The 11,459-nt window shown below is 37.1% G+C and overlaps 1 protein-coding gene across 10 annotated transcripts in view; it reads right to left on the bottom strand.

Moving 5' to 3' along the window:
• RTN4 (reticulon 4) overlaps positions 1 to 11,459 on the bottom strand; it is a 170,091-nt gene that overhangs the window by 4,022 nt on the left and 154,610 nt on the right. For all 10 annotated transcript variants that reach the window (XM_007465678.1, XM_007465672.1, XM_007465679.1 and 7 more), the window contains 2 exons: positions 11,344 to 11,459; positions 7,772 to 7,910 (listed from right to left, as the gene is read on the bottom strand). The exon at positions 11,344 to 11,459 is cut by the window's right edge and continues 80 nt beyond it. In XM_007465678.1, the coding sequence (XP_007465740.1) occupies positions 7,772 to 7,910; positions 11,344 to 11,459 (255 nt within the window). The remainder of the gene's footprint in view (positions 1 to 7,771; positions 7,911 to 11,343) is intronic.

Below are 11,459 nucleotides of genomic sequence, written 5' to 3'. Positions count from 1 at the left end.
TCAGCAGGAGCAGTTCCTTTGCTTCCTATTAAGAGCCTTCATGTGTCTGGCAATCTCTCTGCCATATTTAGTAGGTCACAAACACCACCATGATACCACCATGTAAAACAACTATTTAGGTACCAATAACAAAGTATATATGAAAAGAAGGAGAGGAGAGAGGAGTTAGCACGTCCATCATCTAAAGCAGGGATCAGCAAACTTTTTCTGTAAAGAAAGACAGTAAGATAATAAACATTTTCGGTTTTGTGGGCCACAAGGGATCTCTGTCACATGTTCTTTGAATATTATCCTTTCAAAACATAAAAACTATTCCTAGCTCCCAGGCTGTACAAAAACAGGCCGTGGGCCGGCCAGACAGTAGTTTGCTAACCCTTATCTAAAGCATATCTTTGTCCATGTGTTCATTCACTCAAAAAAATCTGATTGAATGCCTACTATGAGCTGGGTACTGAGCGGTAATTAAAGTATTCAGACTCTAGTAATTATATTTACTGCAGGTTAGGAAGACACTTTGGATTCCTGCAGCAACTGTCAGTTCTACAAAGAGCAACACTCTGCTTACCCCTACAACTGAATTTAATGTTCACGTGAGCAAATATCAAGCCTTCTTAACACTCATCAATTGAAAATCAAAAATTAAATGCTGCCCTGGTCTTTGCAACCACTGTGAAACCACTGATAGAACGGTTTGAAGCATGACTCCAGTTAGCAAGCCTTTTCCCTCTCACATAGTTTTAGACTCCTATTGCAAAAGCTAAATATAACTGCTGCACTTGAGCAAGTTTACCATAGAGCAACAGAGCTATTTTCATCCATCACCATCCTCAAGTCGACACGGAAGAGTCGACCTTCTACATTTTAGAAGAAATTGCTTTAGCAATAAAGACACCCTTACCATGATAAAATTCAGAAACTAACACACAAGCTAGAAATAAGTCCTAATTTAGTCATTAAGTCGCCGACAAGGCTGCACTCCAAAGCCACAAAGAAACCCAAGACCTCACACCTAGGTGATCTAAGGGGCTCAAATATCACTAGACTTGCCTCTTGGAGGACACTCTTTCTAAAAGCCAGACTATCCAGACACAAAGAGAGGAACAGAGGGAGGCTTCAGACTTGCCTCTTGGAGGACCCTCTTTCTAAAAGCCAGACTATCCAGACACAAAGAGAGGAACAGAGGGAGGCTTCAAAGGTCTATGGGGCCAGGCAGGTGACATAAACACATGAGGGAGCCTTGGTATGGACTGAGGCAGATATGTGCATTCTCCCTCTCAAGGAGCACACAAAAAATCCAGCTCCACAGACTGTTGCCGAGCAAGTATTCCAGGCTAATGTTGCCAAATTTTCCCATTTAAAGAGGGAGACCAGAAATTCACATTTTTATGTGCTATCACAGAATTTTTAAACGCTGCAGCTAAGTTTGGAGAAAATTTAACACTTCAGGGGCCCAAAACAAAAATATTGGGTAAGGGTTTCCAGAGAACACACCATCAGAAGAGAAAGGAGTTAAGAACCAGCATCTAGCAATTGCACAATTACTCTGTCAATAACAACAGCAGCTAACAAATTTTTGAACATACATTAGGTCAGTTAATCTCATCATAACCCCAAAAGTTAAATACTGTTATTAGCCCCATAGAAGAGAAAACCAAGACACAGAAAGATTAAGCAAGTTGCCAGACTAGAGGTGACAGTGATCTCAGGTTTATCTGACTCCAGAATCTCTGCTCTGCTATACAGTTAAACCATTTACAGAGTAATCATTTATTAATGGTCATGAATGTGCATGCTATTACAAAGAGGCAGGGAAAAGGTCAATAAACACTTTAAACCTAAAAATTCTATGCTCTTCTATGGCAAATTCTTGGCAACACCGCAGCCAATGCATATTAATTAAGGAAGTCAAAGGCTCAATCTCTCTTTAGGCAGTAATGAGACTGGAGGAAAGAGGGGCAAAGTACAATGCAGGTCTAGTAAATACTTAGCGGAAGAGGGCAAGGGCCATGTCTTGTCTATTGTCCAGGGGAATAGGGAATTCAATTTAAGTGCATATCACATACATATCTCATTGAAAAGCTCTGCAGATTTTTTTATTAGATGATGTCTCCGTGGGGTGGGGAGGCATTTTTAAGGAAAATGGGAGGAGGGTGTTTAACAGAATTTCAGAAATTACTTTAGCAATTCTGACATTTTCAAACTTTTTCTGAAGCTTTAAACACTGAAAATCATTTGACTTTTGACATCTTCAGCCTCATTCATTAGTATCACATTTTCCCCAGCCCATTTCCTGTCCAATTTTTCTGTGGGCCAAAGAAACCAGAAAGGAAACTGTCAAAATGTGTATGTTAATTAATGCCTAGGAGCCTGAGGGCTAGATTTTAATGTTCTTTTGGGTCAGCTATTTCTGGAGTTCAGGCCTTTTTTGCTCACTTTCAGATTTCAAACTGAATTCTGGAACATTATGGTTACCAGATGATCAGACAACCATAGCTTAAAATTTTCTTATAATTTTAACATATATTTTCACTGCAGGTCACAGAACTACTGTCATAAAGAATCCAGTCTTTATCACCCAAAGCCATATGACGGAAAAATAAGAACCTCTGCTGAAAACGCCTAGTCTTAGTATCTAGTAAATAAAAGTATTCGACTTTTTCTTGGGATTTGAGGTTTCAAAAGGCAGAAACCCCTAATAAAGCTGAGCCTTACTCAAGAAGTCCCAAGCTGAGCCCAGTGGAGACTGTCACATGCTTTTCTAAAAAAAGGGGTGCAGAAGTAAGCGTAGGGGTAAAACTATAGCCTAGGGTTTACAGCTTAAAGACATAACTTTTAAAAACAATGTTCTCCAAGCAGTGTCCTTAGAAAAATTAAATCACAATTTCAGGGGATGGGATCCCCAGCCCTTCCCCTTCCCAAGTATTATTTTATAGCTCCCCAGTGGTTCCAATGCGCAGACAAGACTAAGAACCATTGTTTTAAAACAAGAGCCCCTTTCAAAGACAGCTTACACAGAAGGTCAATCACAGAAATGGAATTAAACCTTAACTAGGTGGTTTAAATTTGTTCAACTATCTTATACTAGTTTTCTGGTGGTAATGGGTTATTTAAACACAGTTGACGAGTATCACTACATTAAAGAAAGTTATCCGGGCTCTTCTGGACTTCTCAGAGAATAATAAAGTGATATACACTAGGCTTGTCAAGAAAAGGACACACATACAGCTTTCACGGCTTAATTTTCCTAGAGAACACTCCTCCTTTACTTCCCTTTCCATTCATTCTCCTCCCCTTAGCTTATGTCTGGCATGCAACATAGCAAACCCACTTTAAAACAAATCCTGAGGATTGATCAAAACATTTGCCTGTGGTAAAATTTTACACTAATGTTTGAAATAAATCCTACTGAATGGAATTAGAAATATTTTTTCAGTGATTTTGCCCATAATACTTGACTAGAATTAATCTTCTGGGAAATGGATTGTTGCTCAATCTATAGACAGTTGAAATCTTTTCTAGGATTTAGAAGCTTGCAGGTATCTGCAAAGAAGCAAAACAAATGGAACAATTACAGTTGACCTCGGAACACAAGAGTCTGAACTACACAGGTCCACTTGTCAGCATATTTTTTTCAGCAGTAAATACTACAGTACTACACAATCCACAGTTGGTTGAATCCATGAATATGGAACCAGGGATACCAGAGGAACCGCAGATGCAGAGGAGGCTTGGATGAGGAGGAACCGGGGATATGGAGAGCCAACTATAAACTGTACATGGATTTTCACCCGTGAGGAGGGTCAGTGCTCCTAATCCCCACATTGTTTAACGGTCAACTGTACACAAGAATCTAAAAGGAAAAATCTGCAGAACATGTCTTATTTTTATTTGTCCAAGTCAACCACCAAAAAGAGATCTAGACCAGGCACAAATGATGAACCACCACCTCACATCCAATCTTTTCCAACAGGCCTGATGAACCTTGGGGTTTGGTTTTTCCTTTAGAATAACGTATAGAACAGCCTCTCTCTCACAGCACCAAAAACACGATAATAAGCAAAGAGAAGAAAAATTTCACATGCTAAGAATAGTGGCTCTATATTTTTTAACTTCTGAGGAAGAAGGTTTCAAATAGAAGTAGCGGTGATTATGACCCAGAATCTCACAATGTAGATTATATAAATTTGAGGGCATGAAATACTTATAAAGACAGCGAGTTACACAGAAACCTCTTTCAAATTTTAAAAAGCTATTATTTTTAAAAAGCCACAGAGCTTGATACAATGTCAATTTTCTAAATGAAAAAAGATTTATAAATGAGACCAATTCCCACTGCATTTTCTTGAAATCAGGGTGGTTTCCATTTTCCTAGCTATGAACCATATGATAAAAGTAATCCCAATCAAAAGCTGGATCCTATAAATTTTTTTTTAAAACTCTGTTATTTAACAAGATCACAAATTCATCTGGAAACTGGAGAGACTGGGGCTATTTATTAGCAAACTTTCCAAATTTAAAATCTGAATATAAGGAAATAAAACCAGTTTAACAGAGCAAATTGATTTTTCCTTTACCTTGAAAAAGTGAAAGAAAAAAAAAAAGAACTGCAAAAACCATTTTTGCTTGCTTTAGGGAGGAAGAATATGATTCTCCTGCCAACTGCTGCAGCCAAAAGGCAAAAAGTAGCAGAGTTAGAGGGAAAATAATTTTCTTTTTAAAAATGCTCTCTATACGAACAAAAACTATGGGCGGTAAGAGTGGCAAATGCTCAAGGAACTCTCTCCAGAAAAAGAATACTATAAAGTCATTTTGAAAAGAGACAAGTGTTTTTTCCTCAGCTTTTTCCAATTAAGACATATTAAGCAAGTATCCTGTGTTTCTATAGTACCCTTAATTCAGTGAAAAGAAAAAAATGAAATCTATAATACTTACACACAATGACATAAGGTTTAAAAGTCCCCCCATGAAGAATCAAAAAGAACCACAAAGTTTATCTAGGAAGACCCTTCGTTTATATATTATGAGGGTTTTGCATTGGGAGAATAAGACTAACACCCTACCTTATTCTTTGCCTCAACAGATTTTGAGACCTAAATGCAAAGTTCATTCTAAGTGTTAATATGTTGAAACAACCGTTATTTATTTGGAGCCCTGAATGAATTGCCACCTGGAGAAGTCACCAAGCAGCTTTCCTTGAGCTCTGGGCTTGCCAAAAACACTACTCGGGAAAACCATTCAAAAAAACTTTATAGGGCTTCCCTGGTGGTACAGCGGTTGAGAGTCCGCCTGCCGATGCAGGGGATACGGTCCGTGCCCCGGGAAAATCCCACATGCCGCGGAGCGGCTGAGCCTGTGAGGCTGAGCCTGCGCGTCCGGAGCCTGTGTTCCGCAACGGGAGAGACCACAACAGTGAGAGGCCCGCGTAAAGCAAAAAAAAAAAACTTATTAAATAAATAAGTTTTAAACTTAATAAAAACTAAGTTTTTTAAAACTTAGTTTAAACTTAATAAAAAAGTAAGTTTTATTTTTCTCTTTTCTAATCCTTAAGGAGAAAAAGTAGTAAACTACACTTCTAATGCAACTCTTTTTTCCCCCAATATTAAGAAACAAAGAATGTTTTAAAAATATAAGAAAAACTCTTAAAAATAAAGCATTCCAGAAAGTAACCTATCTCATTATGTGCCACTTCCTGTTATTTTCAAATTAGCAAAATCACTCAAGGCAAGAATTTACCAAGTTGTTTCTCTCATTTATGCTAGCTTCCTCATAATAAGACAATTGTTTAAAAAAAAAAACAAAAACCCAAGGTAATTTTCAAAAGAAATTTTTAAAATGAGATTTAACAAAAGACATTATCTCATAAATGTAATTTATTAATAAAATTTCCTCATATTCTATTTTCAAATACCTGTGCAAATCAGATTTTAAAGGCTTTCTAAAGTACTTAATCAGTCCTCCTCTAACATTTTCTCACTTCCTTAGCCTTTGCAAATATTTCCACACCTACATAACTGTCTACACAGAGGACTGTGTATAGATGACAATAAACTCTGAAAGAACAAATAAGTTTTCAACTGATTAAAGACAAGGGGAAACTTTAAATTGTAATTTGTAAAAACTGGAATACAATGAATGAATCATTCCCAGATCAATTTGTTTTCTTTTTAAACAGATATCTTCAAGAATGCCTCTTCTCTCAAGAAAAATGTTAAATTAGACATACAGAGCTACCTTTACTGCTATACGCTGCAAACATGATGACTTTTAGTTTATTTTTGTTGCAGTTTTTATTAGGTCTATAAAAACAGTGACTCCTCAATCAAGTTTCATGATGCCTTTCTTTGAAAGTCAGCCCCCCCCAACAATTTCTGACTGCCAAATTCAGAGATGGCCCTTTGCTGTTTGAAGCTCTGTTATCACTATTTACAGTGTTTCTTCTCAATCAACTCCTACCCACACAACCCTTCATCTTAAACTGCACTAGTACCTTCCCCTCAATAATTTTTCAAACATGTTCTACCCGAGCACTCAAGCTATATATTGTGAATATACCACTTCAATAAATAGGTGCTGGTTTCTTCTAGGACCCATGTGTACAAGGTTCTATTTGATTTACTCCCAAATATTATTTGTTCCCTTTTGAAACTAATCAAACATCCCAAATGACATAACTATGATCTTTTTATTTACAGACTGACATCAGATTATTTCAAAGCACTACTACAGAATGAGTCACTAAATGCAAGCAATGTACACAAGAGATAGTAATAAAAGTTAAATTATTTACCATTAATATTATGAGTAACGGATGTTCCAAGCCTTAATAAACTGAGAGAAGCACACAGCTGAAAATAATGTCCATTTACTGGCCTATTAAGGCTAAGATATTTGTCAAAAGCATTTTGAGCATTTAAACCTATTCTGACCAGTTCAGAAATTGTTTCACCGAATCTAAAGACCCAATCATCCAATTGCTATGACATCCTTGGTTTGCACAGTAAATTGCAAACTTATACATACCTATTGGGAAAGAGAAATTATGGTAATTACTACCACAGTACATTTCTACCCAGGCTTAGATTGGAAACAACTCCATCTTAAGTCACAGGCAATAATACACACAACACAAACGGCAGGTTCCACATAAAGGAAAAGCACTAAAGTCCCAGTGCTTGGGGTTCACATTACGTGATGAGTTTAGTGCTCACTTTAAATCAGTCTGAACTTTGGGGAGCTTACTTGCAAGGTGAGACTCTAACAGCTGCTATGTAGCAAGATCCAAAAACTAAAGAAAATTCCAAAGTTTACCAACTGGTGATTAGTCGAAGTGTTCAGAATATTAAAGTTTTTCCAGAATAAAGATCCCAAGAAAGTATAAAAAATATGAAATAGCTTATATGTATGAATGAATCACACACAAGCTAAGAGATGAAGTGCTAGACTCTAAAACAAAGTCAAGCAGATGAAATCATATCTGGTAATAACTCTATTAGATAATCTTTATTCTTACAGCCAAAACTCCCTTTAATCTTCTCACTTTTAATCCTTATGATTTCCAAAAGTATGAATTTAAAACATTTTTCTTTAAAAAGGAATTGTCTTTCCTCCCTTTTAAATATTTGATCAGATTCTGAATTTTGGAACCCAAGTTTACAGTAATGATTTCATTACATCTTTATCATTTACTTTAATATAGAAAATAGAATTTTACTCTCTTAACTCTGATATTAAATTCTGGGTATGCCAAAAAATGGAAAGCAAGTAAATTTACCTTCAGAGAATCAACTAAATCATCAACTAAGAAGAGGCGTCTGAGTTCTTTTATCGTGCAGTTCACATGGCCAAGAGCAGAATTACTGTACTTCTGAACCAACTCCTCAGATATAGCAACTTCAGATTCCAAATATGCCCTAGAAAACAAAACACATCATAACTGTCACTGACTGGATGATTTTCCCTGGATGTCTGTCAATCAGCAATTATATATCTGTAAAAGAGGACATTAGTAAAATATTTTACTATGGAAGCCTACTCTTTCCAAATTAAGCACAATGTAAAAACTCAACCAAGCATGGGGTATTTCATTGATAACGCGGGTATAGAAAACAAGCATACGCTTTGAAATCAGACCTATCTGAGCTTGAATCTTAAGCTCTACCACTTACCTGGCTGTGTAACGTTTGAAAGTTATTTAGTCATCCCTCTAACTTCAGTTTCCTCACTTATACAATGGAGATTATCTTGAGATTTCAATGAGTAATGTGCTTAACACAATCAGGCACAAAGAAGCACTCGATACATGGTAGTTATTATTATGGATTTGGTTTTTTCAGGAGGACATAATGTTATCTCATCAAGTTTTCCTAACAAAACTTCTACTCATTTCCAAATACTACACTCTCTCAGCCTAACCTTTAGGGGAAACTACCCAATAAGCCAAGCCCCCAATTGTGAAATGGCTGCCAAAAGTCAAAAGGCAATCTCAGTAAAACACAACAGTTACTGTCCATTTAGATGCCCCAATCTATACTGAAATACAGCTGGAATTGTTAAAATTTAAGAACACAACTGTAATGCGAGGGAAAAAGTCAAGTAGGCAGGCATGCAAGGAATTGTTTCATTAGTTACTGTTTCAAAGAAGCCATTTATCTTAGAGCAATCAGAAGTGCTAAGGATTCTCTCTTATCTGTTGGAAGCAACTCTTTACCCAGTCCCTCCTCAAAAACTCCCCATATCCGTGGACCCTAGTTACACTGGAAATTACAGTCCTCTTTGATAACTCCTTGTCTCATAGTTTTACCCCTGAAATACGCCCCAAATGCACAGGCTCAGCGGCCATGACTCATGGGCCCAGCCGCTCCACAGCATGTGGGATCTTCCTGGACCGGGGCATGAACCCGCGTCCCCTGCATCGTCAGGCAGACTCTCAACCACTGCGCCACCAGGGAAGCCCTGTGCCTCCTCGTTTTCATTCACTATACCATCACTATAGTTTAAGTGCTCATTATTTAAAAACTGGAATAGTCTACCAGTGTCCAAACCAGTCTCTCATCTATCTTCTGATTCACTCCTTCAGCCAATGCCAGATTCGTTTTATTTGAGCTATACTAGATAGTGCTATTTAGGTTGAACTCAGGTGGGAATTAGGAGACATGCTACCACCTAGCTATGTAACCTTGCAAAAGGCATTGAACTTCTTTGGGTCATGGTTCCAGCTCTACAAAATTAAAAAACAGACTTCCTGAATTCATTCAGACTCGAACATTCTATGGTTCCAACTTTTCTACCACAGCCCTCCTAAATCCTTCCAACCTTATTTCTCACTACAATGTTGTAGCTCAAACTTGAGCCATTCAACAAACATTTTTCATCTTAATGTGAAGTTTTATTCCTTACACTGTTTTCCCAATCCACAGTGCTCTCCTCTCACCTCTGGAGACAGCACACCGTCAGTCAGCACCATTGCAAATTCCATCCATACACGATGCCTCTCCCAACCCTACTATGTAACTCTAACAATGCTTTCTTTTGTATTATTCTTACAGTAATTACCATATCCAGCCCTGAAATATAAACATGTGTATACTTGTATATTTTGTTCTACTAAAGTATAAACTGTCAAGGACTAGGAATATATCTTCATTAGTACAATGTCTAGCATAGGACCCTTGTTACTTACTAGCCAACAAATAGCAAGTTATTATTATCAAGTTAAAAACGGTCAAACATTCACACCTACCCTTAAATCAGCAAAAATTTATTTATGCAGCTTTAAGAAATATAGAAAAGTGGCTGATACGACTTTAGCTGGTATTCTGCTTCTCTGTACCACTGCTTTTGTTCTTGCTGAAGATGCCTGGCCAGCAGGCCACAAAGGCAGCACTCTCCATCAATGACACCCTGTGGATATTTACATTCATTCAACTGGCATTTATGTGATATTAATGCAATGCCAGCACAGTCATCACTATTTTCCAGTGACCACAGGTTATTACATAAGAATTGTATGATATTAACTTTACTAATGTGACTGGAGAAATTGGAAAACTGTCCAAAAGGCTTATTAAATTGGCATGTTGGCTGAATTTACTTTATAATAACCATTAAAGGCCTTTGAGCTAAGGACAGTGTTTCTAACGAAATAAAGAATAAAGAAATCACTAGTTTCTTCTGAAAGTCTTCTTTAAAAATCAAACAATATGTAAAATTTATAGATAATTTAGAACTGTTCGCTTGACAATGTTTTTATATACTTCAGTGTTAACTAATTAAAAATCATATTCCTTTACGATTTGTGGCATGATGTAACTGTGCTATTTTGAAGTTGCAATTTCAAGTTACTGAATTCAAAGTTTGTTTCCCCGTCTGTAAAATGGACTAGTATCTATTCTCATAGAGTTTCATGAAAACTGGGAGCCTGAAATTAGGATAATAGTGGTGTTAACTGATAGAAATGGACAAGTCTGAGATAAAAGACTCATTTAAAAACATGATGAATTAGTGGCTGTAGGGGGCTGGGTGGGGAGTTGCTGCAAGAGGTACTGATGCACAGTGTCTTTTGGGTGTGATGAAAATGTCTGGAATGAGATGGTGACAGTTGTACAATTCAGTGAATATACTGAAAACCACTGAATTTTATAGTATGTGAATTATACTTATCTCAATTTTTAAAGGGAGGTGAGGGTGGGAACGTGATGAGTATGAAGTGAGGTCAGAAGACCCAAAGCTGAGGTGCATCCACCCCATTAGCAATTGCAGAGATAATGCTACTTGTCAAAATAAGGTACGAAGATGAGACAAGGAGATGCTGAAATAAAGGAGCTATCCAAAGAATAATACAAAAGTAATGCCTTAGGGAAGGAGAAGAAGAAACTAGATAGAGAAGGAATGGTAAGAAAAGACATAGACATGATGAGGAAGCATAACAGAAAAACATTAACATACTATTGGAAAGAAAGGTATTTCTAATATCAGATAGCATAAAAAGTAAGCAATAAAGAAAATATGACTCTCACCAATCCCAAACATGTTAAAAAGATACAGCTTCCATAAAAGTAAAATTAGGTAACCAATACCTACTTCTAATAAATAAATATTACTAACAAGTAGTAGAGTTAGGCGAATGATACATAAACCCAGTCTTTTCCATCATGAGCCTATGAAATGACTGTTAGGAAATGTCAAAAGCAGATGCTTTTGGTATAGGTTTTCAGCAAACATTTGCAATTATCTTTTAGCAGTAAAAAATGCATGCCTGTAACACTACAGATAGCAGAGTGAAGTCTCAATACTGCTGTTGTTTATAGTGCTGCCAACGTGTGCCTTGTTTTCCAAACATCTCACCTGAATGGGTGGCCTTCATCAGATTTCTGGATAGCCTGGATCACACCCTTATATATCCTAAAGCTGATAGTCACAGAGAGCAGGGCCAAGGCAATGTAGGCCGTTACACTCACAAT

The sequence above is a fragment of the Lipotes vexillifer genome, unplaced genomic scaffold, assembly GCF_000442215.2.
Source record: "Lipotes vexillifer unplaced genomic scaffold, Lipotes_vexillifer_v1.1 scaffold77, whole genome shotgun sequence".
Lineage (NCBI taxonomy): Eukaryota > Metazoa > Chordata > Mammalia > Artiodactyla > Lipotidae > Lipotes > Lipotes vexillifer.
The sequence above is the reverse complement of the archived record's forward strand: the minus strand, read 5'-3'. Positions and strand labels throughout refer to the sequence as shown.